This window comes from Nannospalax galili, unplaced genomic scaffold (assembly GCF_000622305.1).
Source record: "Nannospalax galili isolate Female #2095 unplaced genomic scaffold, S.galili_v1.0 scaffold1119, whole genome shotgun sequence".
In the NCBI taxonomy this organism is placed as follows: Eukaryota; Metazoa; Chordata; class Mammalia; order Rodentia; family Spalacidae; genus Nannospalax; species Nannospalax galili.
The window spans coordinates 514762-531051 of record NW_008343597.1 but is presented as its reverse complement, the minus strand read 5'-3'; the positions used below and the strand labels follow the sequence as shown (position 1 = coordinate 531051).

The window sequence follows — 16290 nt, the reverse complement described above, 5'->3', positions numbered from 1 at the left end:
TCCCATCATGCCTCAGATGCCCGTTGGCACTCCCATACCATTCCCACACACACCATAGAAAATGGGGCCAAATCTGAGCCAGAGCTCCCCAAGCAGGCTGCTGTGTTTGTGATCTTATCCCAAGTGCCAGGGGGACCTAAGGAGCCCCACCCTCACCTCCTAAACCCAGGGGGTCTAAACATCATGGGTATTAATTGCAGGAGATGGGTAGGGGTAATAAGAGGCTGTCAAGAGGGCAGGCTGATGCTTTCTTAGACTTGTCTCTCCAGAGAGACCCTGCTGAGTGCCCCAGGGGCTGAACCCCAGCCCCCACACAGCTGGGGGGCAGGCCAAGATAGGTTGTCAAAGAACTGGGGGATTGCAGCAGGTCTGTTAATGAATTTGGAACACAGAGAGGATATCCAAGGTCTGCAAAGTCTGATTTTCCTGAGTGAGTGTTCACACACCATACATCCCTGACCCTCTCTGAGTGTGGCCTCAGCAGTCAGGAAGGTCAGTTGTATGTTTTTAATGATAACATTAACAACAACAGCAAGGACCGTTCTTCGGCATATGCCAAACTTTGCTTCTTTAAATGTGTGCATTATGATGGGAACTTATAGCTCTACGTTCTCCATTATTTCTGACAAAGCAAGTGAGGCTTGAGTTAACTCAACACGCTCAGAAAAGAGTTGGTAGAATTGGAACTTGAACCAAGGCCCACCTAACTACAGCACCATCATTCCAGTGTGCAGCCTTTGAGGGAGAGCCATGTGACCCATGGTGGATCATCTTGAGACCCAGGTATATGTATAAATGTGGCCTGCTTCATGTGCATAGGTGTCTGAGGATGATGTCTCCACCCTCGTATGCCATACAAATGAGAAAGGGAGAAAGGTATACAAGACAATCAGTGGGTCTGGACTGCAGTTCTAAAGAAGAAGGGGGGACACAGGGTAAGATGGGCATGGTGGGCACATGCCTGCAATCCCGACACTTAAAAAGCAAAAGCAGGAGGATCCCGAGTTTGAGGCCAGCCTGGGCTACACAATGGAGAAAGAAAGGGATGGAGGAAGGAAAGAAGGAAGGAGGGAGGGAGGGAGGGAGGGAGGGAAGAAAACTAAAAAAAGAAACAGAGTAAGAAAGAAGAGCTGAATTCTTAGATGGGCCCCCTCTGTCCACGTCCTTTCCTTCAACAATTAATATCAAAAAGAAAGATGCTGTGGGTCTCATAGATGGAACCCAGAGCCAAAGAGAATGGCCATTAGTCAAAGGTAGAAGAAAGTCCAGGGAGCCAGAGGAGAGGACTCCTGTTGTAGGCTCCTGAGCGGAGGAACGGTGAGCTAGGCTAGAGGAGGGGGAAGAGAGAACCAGAACTGTGATGGGAAGAGAAGAGACAGCTGGACAGGGGGTGGATAGTGGGGGCAGAAAGGAAGAAAGACATATGGGAGCCGCTTCCCCCACTCCCGACTGCTTCTCCCATTTATTATGTCCCTTAGAGGATAGATGTCAGTGACTGGTGAGGTGGACACTCCCAGCTCAAAGCTTCTGCTCTACCCAGAGGCCCTCCCCATATGCTGCTGAACCACGGGCTGGGTTACCATGGTAACTGTGAGACCTGGAGGACAGCTGCAGACAGGCCTAACAAGGCCACTGCTGCTCCTGAGCTTTGTAGTGGTGGTAGTGGTGGTGGTGGGTGGGAGAGGCTCCATCTGGATCAATCCCCACCTCCTCCATCCCACTTTCATCAGCCCTTGGAAACTGTGATGTGCACCCCTCATCTCCAAATAGGGTCTCTCTCTCTCTACAAGTTAGGCAAGCAGTCTACCACTGAGCTGTACCCCAACCCACCCAAAAACATTTCTCTCTTCCCTCTCTCCTCCCTCCTCCCAATTTTTCATCCCTTCTCCCTCTCTGACCCCCTCCCACAAGTAGACACACAAAACAGTAACCCAAAGCAGTGATAGAGAATTAACTCTTTTTTAATTGGAAGAACAATTAGCCAATAACAGAAATTTTTCTGGACTTCAGGTTTAATTCACAAAAGTCTAACGCTCTCAGCTCCTTGAGGTCTCCCTTAAACTCTGGGAGAGGCAGGAGGTTGAAGGTCTCTGCAGTTTGGAGGCCAAGGCAATCTAGAGAAACCAACAGAGGACTAGTGCAAGTAAGTGCTCCCACACCCAGGCTGTTTGTTTACTGCCTAGGCCCAAAGCTGAGGCAGAACAGGATGTCCCTTTGGTACCGTCATTCTGCGGCCTCTGTCAGAGATGCCAGAACTGAAACAGTGTCAGAAGTCATCCAATCTAATTGATTAGATGAAGTAATTGAAATCCAGAGAGCAATTGCTTAAGGTGACAGACAGAGTCTGTGACATAGTTGGGACCAGTGCCCAGGTCTCCATACTCCCATTAGGACTCTCTCCCTGCTGTTCTGGGCTCTGAAGGCCACTGGATTTGGGCAGAGGAAAAGTATCTTGGGTCGAGTTCCTACTCTGCTTATTTGGGGGAATTAAAATCTTGAAACTACAGTAGCTTTAAAATGGGAATGTTATAAGATTCAGTGAAAATACAGTTTCATTGCTAATTACAGCCTTAATGTGCTACATGCTGAAACCCTTGAATTAAGAACTACACAGGGGAAAGCTGCACCACTCCCTCTCCTCCGATTCACCGGGCCACCCATCCACTCTCTATGCTATCACCCTCGGTACTGGCACCAGCCCTTACAGAGTTCAGTGCCTGGATCCTGAGGAGCCAGGGCCTGCAAGAGGGGATGGAACCCAGCTCCAGAAAAAGAGCAGCATCTAACTTCTGGCATGCCATGAGGATCAGAAGTTTGGGGGTATTTGTGTGGTCATACAGGATTCAATAAGTGGTGCAGCCCTCTCCTATACGACTTAATACCTGGTGCAGCCCTCTGCTATACGACTTAATACCTGGTGCAGCCCTCTGCTATACGCCTTAATACCTGGTGCAGCCCTCTGCTATACGACTTAATACCTGGTGCAGCCCTCTGCTATACGACTTAATACCTGGTGCAGCCCTCTGCTATACGACTTAATAAATACCTGGTGCAGCCCTCTGCTATACGACTTAATACCTGGTGCAGCCCTCTCCTACGCGGCTCCACCCATTCAACCATCTCCAAACCCCTGTCCTGTCCTAGAGGCTCAGAGGAAGAGCTGAGTGTGATCCCCAGACCCGGGGCCGCTCGACGCCAGCCGGTCACAGCGGGCTCTGTAGAGGTCGCGCTCGCGAGCCAGGCGGGCCACCTCCGCCCGCAGAGCCTCCAGCTGCGCGGCCAGGCGCGTGCGCTCCGCCTCCAGCCCGCGCCGCTGCTGCAGCCGCTTGGAACGACAGGCCTGCGCGTAGCCGCGGTTCTTGAGCGTGCGGCGCCTCTGCTTCAGCCGCAGCGCCTCGTCGCGCCCGCAGCCCCGCAGCCGCCGGTTGAGCTCGCGCACGGACATGGACACCAGCGCCGCGTCGGAAAACCGCTCAGCCGGCTGCCGAGGAAGAGGCGGGGACCGGGTCGGGGCGGGGGTCCCACCGGCCACCACCGGCCCTGAGGACGGTGCCCAATCAGATCCCGCCCTAGCACATGCCACGTTTCCCTGTCCCGAACGCCACAACCCAGTGACCCTCAAAGGATTTGGATTACATCCTAATGCCCTCAACACCCCCACCTGTGTCTGTAATTAATAGGATGAGTCCCGATCCTTCCCGAGAAGGTTGGGTGCTGGGGAAGGACCAAGCTTTAAAAAAGCCAACCACAAACCGCAGCCTTTGCCCGGCTGGATGCCACACATCTTGTTTGTGTTTACATCTACACGATTGTTCATTTCCCATGCTCTTAAATTCTAAGCTCTGCCCCCTTTGAGTCCTCCTCTCCTAATCTTACCTTTCTGTTCCCCATGATTCAACCTACTCTTTTCTCTTTGGGGGACAGGGCTGGGGGGGAGGTAGTTTTCTCTGTTTTCAAGGGCCTTTCTTCCATTCACCTGCCCTGGCTCTTTCCAGGCCAGAAACACTCTTCAGGAACTCTCCTTCCTCTCTTGACTGGCCTCCCTCAGCCTGCCTTCCCTCAGACCAGCCTGTTGGTCACTCACCTGGGCATGCTGGGCTCCTGTCTCTTCTGGGCTCCCTGTATAGTAGCCGTGGGACCCCTCAACAGGAACTGGGCCCTGACTCTGCAGCAGCTCCACAGCCTTATCAGGACTAAACCCCAGTGCTTCCCCAGCCCCCAGCTGCTGCTGCAGGGTGGCCAACCAATAGGGACCCTCACTGCCTCCCACTATGCCTGGCTCACTGAAGGTGGGTGAAGGGGGCACTGAGCTATAAGGTGTGGAGCCCAGTGAGGCTGTGGGGTGTCCAGATCGGCCCTCAGAGGGTTCCCGCTTTACTTCAAACTTCATCAAGTCAAAGTCATTAACATATTCCATGGCCAGAGGGCTGGGGGGCAGAGCCATTCTGGGGCTGACCCGGGAGGGGCACACCTATAAGAAAGAGGAGAAATCTGAGGCACAGGGAAGCTGCCTGCCATCCCTTTCACCACACCCCTCTCCCCCCAAAGCCCAAGCGCCCTGAAGCCAGAATTCTGGAAATCCAGAATAATAATGCAGCCCCCTTCCCCGCACAGCCACTTCCAGGCAGCCCCTGACAGGCAGAGCCTCTCACCCCTTTGGGGTGGGACATGCTGAGAAGTTCTGTCATCTCCAGAGGCATCACTCCATTTACAAGCAATTAAAAAATGTGCTTAATTAACTGTGTCTCTGTGTGTGTGTGTGTGTGTGTGTGTGTGTGTGTGTGTGTGTGTGTACAGTGGGAAGGCGTTACGGTGTGAATTTTAAGATAAGCTACTGTATTATTACATTTATCTGTCTCTCAAAACCCTCAGGATAGTGTCTTAAACATAGAAGACCCTGGGGCTGGAGAGATGGCTCAGCAGTTAAGAACACTGACTGTTCTTTCAGAAGACACATAAGTTCGAATCACAGCACCCACATGGCAGCTAACAATTGTCTGTAACTCCAGTTCCAGGGAATCTGACAGTCTCTTCTGTTCTCCACAGGTATTACATGACACGGGTTGCACTTACCTACATGAAGGCAATACACACACATAAAATAAAAATAAATAAAATATTTTTTAAAAGCTAGAAGACCCTCAGTTACACATTTGTTCACTTCAATCCCCTTTATAGGAGCGAAAGACTAAGGGGGAAAAAAATCCTAGAATCAGTTCTAGAAAGATCAGGGCCAAGTGCTACCATCTCTTCAAGGCCATCTCTCCAAGAAGAACCCACAAAGAATTTCCTCCTTTGATTCAAAACCTGCCATGTTGCATGAGCTTGAGCAGATCAGTTTCATTTTCCTGACCCTACTTTCTGTTCACCTCTGGCAGTTAAACTTGATAAACTCTCCCTAAGAGTGCTTCATGAAACAGCAGTCCTGAACAGTACCCAAGAAGAGGTCTGTGCTCAGATAATTTTAGAGAAAGCTACCTCTTTGCCCCATCTCTCACAGATCCACAAAGCACAAAAGTATATTAATCTAAGAAGCCCTTGAGCAAACCATCTGTTCAACAGAGTGTCCCAAATTTATGATATTAAGGAACTCTTTTTTTAGTCTTTTTGAGAGAGGGTCTCCCTGTAGCCCCAGCTGTCCTGGAACTCACTATGTAGACCAGGCTGGTCTTGAACTCACAGAGATCCACCTGCCTCTGCCTCCCAAGTGGTGGGATTAAAGCCGTGCACCACCACACCCAGCCAGGAACACTCTTTTATGAGCCTGGAGCATATGTTCACCTCTGGCTAGTTGAACTCAGAGATACTTCTCAGTCTATAAATTCCAGCTCTACCCCAGTTCCCAATTCCAACAGCTACACCCCGTCCCCAGAAGGGGCCAGACTGTGGGTCTCATACCCAGCACTTAGACTTTAGCTACCTCTTGATGCCCTCTTTTCAGCCACATCTCAGATCCCCATCCTTTGACCAGAGAGGTGGGAAGACAGACAAGGCTTTTCTCTTCCTGCCCCAGGGTAGAGTTGTCCTCAGCAGAGCTCCTCAACTCTTAAGAGGACAAAGGGACTAGAAGGAACTGGTTCTTGGTAAGGAGATGATGGTACACTGAGAGAGGTGTCCAGAGAGAATGGGATGTGCAAAACAGGTAGGTAAGGCAGGTTGCTTATCTTTCGGATGTGCTAGCAGCCAGAGCGTGAGTGGGCAGAATGCAGAAGAGTGAGGATTCCATTCCAGACAAGATACAACAGAGAGCAGACAGCAGGTATCACAGAAAGCACCCTACATGACCTAGGCCTGCCACCTAGGTTGACCCCCAGATATACTCACTTAAGGAATGGCGGAGAGGACGTGGTCAGTGTCAGAACCAGACAGGCACAGCTTCCCCAGATACTAGAGACCCCATGAAGTAGGGCCTGATGCCCCTGTGTTCAGAATAAGGGAGCTGTGAGCACAGAGCCCAAAGGGCACTCTTAAGGGGCCAGTTCTCTGAGATCATCTGTGGCCCTCAAGCCTCAGCCAATGAGCTAAGGGGCTTATTTGCATACCTAATTGACCTGGGGGTTGGGAGGAATGTAGAGGAGAGGCAAGAACAAGCCCTGCCAGTTCTGAAAAAAAAGAAAGGGGGTATCTTCCCCCAAGATAGCTTCTCACTGATGGTCCAACTTGCAGGTTCTTGGTTTCCCAATACAGAAAGCCACCTTGACCCCAAGCACCACCCCCTTCATGTGGACACAACCCTCAGCTTGTCCTCTCAAAGCCTAGGGCTGGGAAAGGGGCCAGACAAGCACCCAGAAATCTCATCTTTTAAGATTCTGTATCTCTTAACTGTACCTGTGGGAAATATAAGCTTTCCCAAACTCATTCTCATCTGGCTTGTTGGGCCTGCTTCCTCTTTTCAAATATGCTCACATTTCTGCCCCTGCCACATCTTCACCCTGTCTGACCTTATAACCCTCAGAGTCATTTTACCAGAAAGATAAGCAACTGTCTCCATGGAGAATTCACTCTTAATAGCCTAGCCCTAAGACAAGCAGCCTAGCTTGGGAGAAGGAGTAGAAAGAGAGACTGGAGAACTCTGGTCCTACCTTCCAGGCTACTCAAAGACATTGAAACCTAATCGCCACTAGTTCATTGAATACACTTTTGTGACTACACTCACAAGCCCTCTGCTTCCTCTCACCTTTTCCCTGTGTCTGTCTAGGTCCCTCTCTTTTCCTCTCTCACTCATATGGTTCCCAGATGGCTGGGGTATGACCTACATTTTCAGCTTAATCTCCTAACACCTCAGCGCTATCAGCCTCCAGTAGGAGTTAGAACAGGGATACTAGGAATTAGCCAAGGAGATGTTTAAACCTGCCTGAAGCTGTTTAAATAGGGCCCATACTAGAACTCCAGGAGTTAAAGGGTATTCCCTACCTTGTATGGACACCAAAACACTCTCATTGGGTTAACAGGTCTTCTTTCCCAACTCAGAGAGAAGTCTGGGCTTCGGCCATCCTCAAGGGTCCTCCTCGTTTGTAACAACCTGGTCCCAGCCTTATGTGTTAGGGAGATGCTAGTAAATACAGATTATTTAAGACCGTGACTCTCAAAATGTGGTCTCCAGATCAGCAGCCACAGCATCTCCTGGGAACTTGTTAGAGAAATAAATTCTCTGGTTTCATTGCAATCTCTGAATCAGAAACTCTGGGGTAGAACACAGACATCTGTGATTTAATAATCCGTTCCAGCAATTCTGACACACACCAAAGTTTGAGAAGCACTGCAGGTGCCTACATTCAAGCCAGCTTCTCTCCTCTCTCAATCTCTCTCTCTCTCTCTCTCTCTCTCTCTCTCTCTCTCTGTATGTATGTATGTATGTATGTATGTATGTATGTACACCACACTGTGTTACTTGTTTTTCTGCTACTGCTATGGTTTGGACATAAAATGTTTCCCTAAAGACTCACATTGTTTCCCAGCTAAGGCTCTACTGAGAAGTCATTAGATCAAGGGAGTGCTAACTTATCAATGGGTTAATCAATTGATGAGTTCATATTGAATTGACTATCAAGAGGTGGGGGCCTATTTAGAAGAAGTAGGTGGCTAGAAGTGAGCCTTTCAATGGGTGTGTCTTCTCCACAGTTTGAGTTCTCTCTTCCTCCCTTCCTCCCTCCCTCTCCCCCTTCTCTGTTCCATCTCTATCCCTCCCTTCTTCTCCCCCATCCCTTCCTCTCCCGTCTCCCTCCTTTCCTCTCTCCCCTCTCTTCCATCTCTCTCCTTCCCTCCCCCTCTCCATTTTCTCCTGGATACCATGAGGTGAGCAGCTCTGTCTCACCATATATTGTCCATCCTGAAGTTTGGTTTTGTCTTGGGCCCAAGGCAATGGGATCATGTAAGCACCAACTGAAACTGAAACTAAATCACTAGCCAGAATAATTCTCTCCTCCTTTAAGTTGATTTTTCTCAGGCATTTTGTCACAACAAAAACTCACTAACCCAATTGCTCTAATCAATACCTGAGGTAATCAACTTTAAAGAGAAGAGGTTTATTTTGGTTTGCAGTTCTAGAGTTCTAAGCCTCTGATCACTTGCCCCATCAGTTTTTGGCCTGTGGTAACACAGCACTTCACAGCAGGCAGCGCTTGGCAAAGCTTTTTACCTTGTGAATGGGACAAGAACAAGAAGGAGGGGAGGGAATGGGGTTCACCTCAACAGGGGGGCACACTCCAGTGACCAGAAGGCTTCCCACTAGGCACAACCTCTTACAGTTTTTACCACCTTCCAATGGTGACAAGCTTTGAACACACATGCCTTTGGGAGAACATTTAAGATGCACGAATATTAGAAGGCCTAGCTCAGATGGCATAACTCTCTACCTCGATCTCCATTTTATGAAGTAGACTCTATTGTCACTACTCAAATAGAAATGCTATTCTCACCTGGACCTGGAACTGTTTTTTCAGAAGAAGCAAAAAGTTTAAGGCCAGGAACTAGTCACAACATGAGAATGTGGATTATGAAAACAGGGAACCCCGTGTACATTCCCATAGAATATAGCTTTATTGGACACGGGAAAGAAACCCTAGAATTTCCCTAAAGGAAGAAGGAATAGGAAACATTAAAGCCCCTTTTTCAGGCCTGCTCTGGCCTTGCCAGACACTTGCTCCCACTGGGCATCTGTCACGTCTGTCCTGATCCTCTTGTTTACTGGAGGACTCAAAGAAGAGGTGGGAGGGCTAAGCTGCTAAGGGGCTAAAGGAGTCAGACTAAACAAGCTCAGGCAACTTAAGCCTGTCCAGGCTTAGACAAGGTACCACTAACTGGGGAAAGGAGTTGGGATGTGAGGACTAGGCTCAGAGAAGAGAGGTTGTACCAACTCATGGGGACCCAAGAGGCAGAGTGCATGCCAAGCAGGGCAGGGAAGACTTCAAGGCCAGGAAGCAGATGGGAGACTAAAAGATTTTAGGACACCAGGACATGTGGGGAAAGAGCAATAGAGATGAACAAGCTACCACCATAGCTCAGTGGTAGAGTATATTCAATTCCCAGCCCTCTTTCCAAAAAAAATAACAATAATAAGTGAAAGCAAGTTTAGGTCAGATTTTAATTTAGTGGCACATGCCTATAATCCCAACATTCAGAGGCTAAGGTAAGAGAACTGTGAGTTTAAGGCCAGCCCTACACCTCTGGTTCCCCAGAACTGCATTCCAGATATCCACAAATTTACTGCCCAAAGAGCCCATGCTTGCTACTAGAGTTCACATAAACCTCTTTCCCTGGCTTCCCCTTCCATGGCTGGGCCACACTCCTGATACACATTATCCCTAGGACTAAAGGGTAGCCAAGGGGGCTGCTTGTAGAAGCTGTGGACAGAGCAGGGGTGTTTGTGCACACAGCCACTCACAGTCCAAGATGGTGTCAAAGTGGGGATGAGACACAATCCTAGTCTGAAAGTGGCCTTTCTGCACACCCCCCTACACACACTCTGGTACAGAACCTTGAGGATTCCAAGTAAAATCTAAATTTAAATAAGCCCTTTCCAGACCATTATGAAGTATACATGTGTCAAGGCAGAAAAATTAAAAACACATCTTATTTAATAATTTATTTATTACATGGAATTACTTATATTTGTGGTTTTGGAAGTACTGGGGATTGAACCTAGATCCTTAGCACATGCTAGGCAAGCACACTCTACCACTAAGCTACATCCACAGCTTTTTTTTTTGAGACCGGGTTTGGTAAGTTTCCCAGGCTGTCCTTGAACTTCTGTTCCTTCTACTCGGTGGCCTCCCAAGTAGCTGGGATTGCAGGCTTGTGTCACTTGACCCAGCAGAATTACACACTTTATTTATACTCTTGCCACAAGCCCAACATGTTAAAAGTGCTCCCCAACACACTTTTTATTTTCAAAAAGGCTTTCACTGTATTACCCAGGCTTCCCTAGAACTTAAGCCATCCTCCTGCCTCAGCCTCCAGAGAGGCTGTGGCTATCGGCGCAAACAAATCCTTTTGAGAAGACTGCTGTGAAGGAGAGGGCAGGACGCTATGAGATGTTGTTTTGTGAGGATATCTTTATTTACTTATTTATTTAGAGAGAGTAGGTCAAAGGACAACTGGAGGAGTGGGAGCTCTCCTTCTTCCAAGTGGGTCGCAAGAATCAAACTCAGGTCATTAGGCTGGTGGCAAGAGCTTTAACTCATTGAGCCATCTCACTGGTGCTGTGAAGATGTAACCTTCTAATAGGAGTTACAGAGGGGGTGACGGCATTACAAGAACAGGTTACCTAAGGAAGTCATATTAAAGTGAGACCAGTCAGGTGACCGCAGCTGGAAATGTAAAGAGGGTGGGAATTCTAAGCTGCAGCAACAACATATAGACAGCTGTGGAACAGAAAAACAGTAGATATAATTATAAAACTGAAGGAAAAAAAAACAACATAGCCAGAGAGCAGAAAGGAAAGGAGGAAGGAAGAACGGCAATGGGTCGGAGCAGTCAGCAAGCAGAGTGGGGCTGTGCACAGCCCCGTAGGCCCTCAAGGATTTAGGCTCTTTCCTTTTCTTTTCTTTTTTGAGAACAGGTCTCACTATAAACCCCTGGCTGGCCTAGAACTTGCTATGTAGACCAGGATGGTCTTGAACTCACAGATATCCACCTGCCTCTGCCTCCCGAGTGCTGGGACTAAAGGCATGAGCCACCACGCCCAGCTGGGCTTTCTTTAAAAGCAATGAGAAGCTACTTTAAGGATTATCAGCGGAAACAGGATGGGATAACATTTGTATGAGAAAAAAATCACATCAGCACTTTGGGTTTGTGGAGGAGAGCAAAGTGAAATCAGAGAGTGAGCTAAAGCCGCACTGAAGCTACTTTGGAGATATCTTAAACTGGCGACTGCACCAAAGTGCAATGGTGTCGGGGAGGCAGCTTGTGGCCATAGACACTCAAGGAGGACCACTTCTGTTCTGACTCGACATTACATTTGACTGCAAGGGGCTCTGTGTGTGAACATGTGGCCTTCCCATCTACCCATGTTGGGGAGAACTTTCAGAGGAAGTGAGACAAGACTGGAGAGAGAGAAAAGGTGAATTATGTTGGCAGTTGGAATCAGTTGATTCCACAGCAGCTCAGGAGCTAGATGGACCTACAGGTTATCCTGAACTGAGGCAAAGTCGTAGGCCACTGTACCTCTATAACAAACAGCCATTAGACACACCGCCCTGGGGCATTGCATTTGGTAGCAGTTTCCTTTGGCCATAGATAATGCTTAAGCAAGTCCAGCAGGTCTCTCCTACCCAGTTTCCTAACCAAACTTCAGTTACCTATGGCCTAACATGGTCCAAAAATATTAAACTGGTTTTCTGAGTTGTTTGTTTTGCCTGTTTGCTTTTCCTTTTCAGTTTTCGTTCTTTTTAAGACAGAGTCTTCCTGCCGCCCCAGCCGACCCCGGCTGGCCAGGACCAGCCTGACCTCTATCTCACAGAGATCCACCTGTCTCTGCCTCCCAAGAAGTGGGATTAAAGGCTTGTGCCACCATGCCTGGCTTGCCTGTTTGCTTTTGAGGCAGGATCCTACTCTATACCCCAGACTGGCCTCAAACACACGGTGATTTTCCTGCCTCAGTTCCCGTTGGCTGGGATTAGAGTTGTGAGCCACCATGCCCAGCAAATTTGTAAGTTTTAAATTGTATTGTTCTGGTTTGGATATGAAATGTCCTCCACATTTTCCTCCATGCATTGGGGGGTTAGCTGCCAACTGATAGGCTTTGGGGAATGACTGGATTCTAAGGGTTGTGATCTAATGGATGGATTAGTTTCTTGATGTAGTCCTAATCTGATGGCATTATTGAGAGGTGGTGAAAAGCTGGAGGTGGTACCTAGTTGGATGAAGCAGATTACTGCAGTGTGTCCTTAGGAATATATCATAACCTGTTCCTTCCTGTATTTTCTTTACTCTCTTCTTATCTCCCAAAAGGTGAGCAGCCTCTTCTTCAACCTGCTCCTGTCACCACGATGTTCTGCCTCACTATGGAACCAGAAACAACACAACTGGCCGTGGTGGACTAAAACCTTTGAAACCGTGAACTAAAATCCCTTGTTTATGTGAGCTATTTCAGTCACAATAAGAACAGGTAACAAATATGAATGCCACTGGGAGAGCTATGATGAAATTTTATACCTTCTCACCCTGTTCCACCCAGAAAATGATCATCTCTTAGTCTAGTACATCCATGCTGCATATGTACCATCCAGATAGTCATTTAGTAGCTGTCACAGTTAGCAGACTGATTGTTCAAGGACCATATTACTTGTGTTCATTTAACTCTTATTTACTTAATAATAGCCACAAATTGTAAGAGTAATGATGAAAGCAGATGGTTCTTCTGACCGACCATAAGAAGCCTAACACCATGTCACACTTCGCCTTATCATGTAAGCTCAGTTTCACATCACAGAAAGAAGAGTACAGTAGACACTGAACAAGACTGTGCATACATGACTTTCATTATAGTATGTTGTTATAATTATTCTCTCATTAGTTTTTACTTATTTGTTTTTGTGGCTGCATACAGTATGTATGTATACACATTTGTGTGTATGTGTATGTGAAGGAACATGCATACATATGTGCACAAGTGGAGGTGAATGGCCAGCAGTGTTGGATGTCTTACTCTGTTGCTCTCCACCTGATGTTTTGAGACAGGATCTCTCGCTGAACCTTGAACTCACCAATTCAGCTAGACTGGCTGGCCAGCGAGTCCCTGAGATCTTCCTGTCTCTGTTGTCCAGCACTTGGATTATAGTCACATGCCAATGAACTCAGCTTTTTTTAAATTTTTTTTCTGTGTCTGTGTGTGTATATATGTGTGAATGCACACACAGTTGCTCACATGTACACATATGGAGGCCAGAGGTCAACATAGGTGTTTTCTCTACTGTTCTCCACCTTATTTTTAAGAATGGGTCTCTGAGGTTCGATTCCCAGCACCCACATGGCAGTTAACAACCATCCATTCCAGTTCCAGGGGAATCCGACGCCCTCATCTGACCTCTGCAGGCATTGCATGAGACAACTGCACTTACATACATGCAGGCAATGTATAAGTACACATAAAATAACAATGATAAATAAAATATTTTATAAATGAATTGTGTCTCTCACTGAACCTGAAACTCAGTGATTGGCTGGTCTGACTGGCCATGAACCCCTAGGCTCCTCCTGTCTTTGCTTTCCAGCACTGGCGTTACAGATGTGCACCTCCACATCTGCCTTTTTACATGGGTACTGAGGATTCAAACTCGGGTCTTCATAGATGCATGGCAAGCACTTTACCAACTAAGCCATCTTCCCAGCCCCGACTACTGTTATTATTATAAATCTCTTACTATGATTAATTTATAAATTAATTTTATCATAAGTATATGTGCATAGGAAAAATACAGATACATACTGTAGTTGGGAACTTGGTTCTCTTGTGTTCCCAGGTATCCAGTGGAGATTTTGGAAAGCATCTTGCTCAGGTAAGTCAGAGCTGTTCTCAGCCCAACTGATACTCAGCTTCGGGAACAATGAGCACCACAGTCCTAAAGAGGGGTCTAGGTAGTGCACTAAACATCTACTGCAGATCTGTGGACATCCAAGGAATGGAGCAAGAGAGTCTCTAGGAAGGAGAAATACCGCAGACAGGGCAAGGCTAGTCACACCCTGCCCCCTGGTGGTACTCCTTGGACACAGTGCCAGCTGATGGACCAGGCTGGGTTGGGGAAGGAAGTGAACAAGGGTGGAACAAATTACAGTAATGTAAGGAAGCCCTACAGTGTGCCCATTGCTTTATCTTCCTAAGCTAGTAACATAGTGGTAGGAAAGGATTCAGAAATGTGGGCTTGTCTGGTGCAGTGGCTCACGCCTTCAATCCCAGCACTCAGAAGGTGGAGCTCTGTAAGTTCAAGGCCAGCCTGCTCTATATAGTGAGTTCCAGGCCAGCCAGGGCTACATAATGAGATCTTATCTCAAAAAAAATAAAGGTTTGGGGGATGGCTCACTGAGAACATTTACTGTACAAACATGAGAACCTCATGACTGAGGATGCCTATAACCACAGAACTGGGGGTTGGAGGCAAGTGGATCCCTGGGCCTGCATGTAGGTAAGTGCACCCGTGTTGTGCAATGCCCTCAGAAGTCAGAAGAAGCTGTCAGATCCCCTGGGACTGGAGTTACGGACAGTTGTTAGCTGCCATGTGGGTGCTGGGATTCAAACCCTGGTCTTCTGCAAGAACAACTGTGTTCTTAATGGCTGAGCCATCTCTCCAGCCCTATCTCCCAATTGGCGGGTCCTGCTGAGGAGTGTGGACTACTGTGGGGCTGCTGGGAGCCATCTTGGGACAGGAGACGCAGGCTGTGGTGTGGGGAACACAACGGGGAGCAGCTCAAGGACAGAATGGACCTGGGGCGAGATCGCTGGCCCCTGAGGCATGAGTGAATGGTAGCGGTGACTATGGGTGTGGCGGGGTCTGATATGGCGGCCTCTGAGCTGTGCCGCCAGAGGCACGGGGCTAGGCACTGGGTACTCATTCCTCTGTTACTCCCCTCTCCCCCCCATGATAATAATAAATGCACGTAAAGATATGTTATATGGTTTGCTTGATAGCGCAAGAGACCCAGAGGGAATTTAGGTGACCCCTCAACCAACATTTTTTTTTTTTTTGTCATTTTGAGACAGGGTCTCCCTGTAGCCCCCAGCTGTCAACCAACATTTTTAAGTGACTGTCAGGCCAAAAACTGATAGGAAGCAGGATAAAAACAAGACTAAAGTTTGGGTCCTTCTCTCTACAAAGAAAAGAAGGCAAGTAGCCAAATAGGGAGGTGGAGGTAATAATTCTGGATAACAGAAGCCAGATTATGAAGGACATCAGATGTCATATGACAGGGCCAGATTATGAAGGACATGAGATGTCATGTGACACAGCTCCTTAAAGGAATTTTTAAAGATTTTATTTTTATTTATATGTGTGTATGTCTGTGCACATATGTGCAGGTGTCCACAGAAACCAGAAGAGGATACAAGATTCCCAGGAGCTGGACTTACAGGCACTTGTGAACCATCCAATGTGGGTACTAGGAACCAAACTCAGGTCCTCTGGAAGAGTGCTCTTGCCCACTGGGTCATCTCTCCAGGCTGCCTTAAAGGAATTTAGGCCTCTTTTCTTCCCCCTTCTTATTTTATTTATTTATTTATTTATTTATTTATTTTATTTTATTTTTGGTCTTGGTTTTTGCTTCCTCATTTTTTATTTTTTATTTTTTTTGTTTTTTGAGAGTTCCTATAGCATAGCTGGCCTAGAATTCTCTATGTATACCAGGCTGGGCTTGAACTCACAGAGATCCACCTGCCTCCGCCTCTGCCTCTGCCTCCCAAATGCTGGGATTAACGGCATGCACCACCACGCCCGCCCCCCCCCTGGTTCTTTTTTTTTTAATTTATTTATATCTTATGTGTATGAGTGTTATGCCTGCGTGAATGTATGTTGTGCAATGCCTACAAAGGTCAGAAGAAGGTCTTGGATCCCCTGAAACTGAAGTTACAAACAGTTGTTAGCCACCATATGGGTGCTAGGAATCAAACCTGGGACCTCTTCAAGAGCAGCCAGTGTTCTTAACCTCAGAGCCATCTCTCCAGCCCACTGTTTTTAAAATATTTATTATTTTTATTTTTGTGTATATTGTTTGCATGTGTATAAGTGCACCCATATCGTGCAGTGCCTGAAGAGGTCAGAAAAGGACATCAGATCCCCTGGAATATGGTCTACATGCTCA

General features: G+C 47.5%; 1 protein-coding gene across 2 annotated transcripts; it reads right to left on the bottom strand.

Annotated features, from left to right (window-relative positions):
- Positions 1–3148: 3148 nt before the first annotated feature.
- Positions 3149–4444, bottom strand: Nrl (neural retina leucine zipper). 2 transcript variants are annotated; one of them, XM_008839843.1, is made up of 2 exons: positions 4085–4444; positions 3149–3481 (listed from the first exon to the last, which is right to left on the bottom strand). In XM_008839843.1, the coding sequence occupies exons 1-2, from the start codon at positions 4442–4444 to the stop codon at positions 3149–3151; spliced, it is 693 nt and encodes a 230-aa protein (XP_008838065.1). The 2 variants fall into 2 exon arrangements, with proteins under 2 accessions (XP_008838065.1, XP_029422678.1); XM_029566818.1 differs by having other exon boundaries at positions 4379–4444.
- Positions 4445–16290: the final 11846 nt, after the last annotated feature.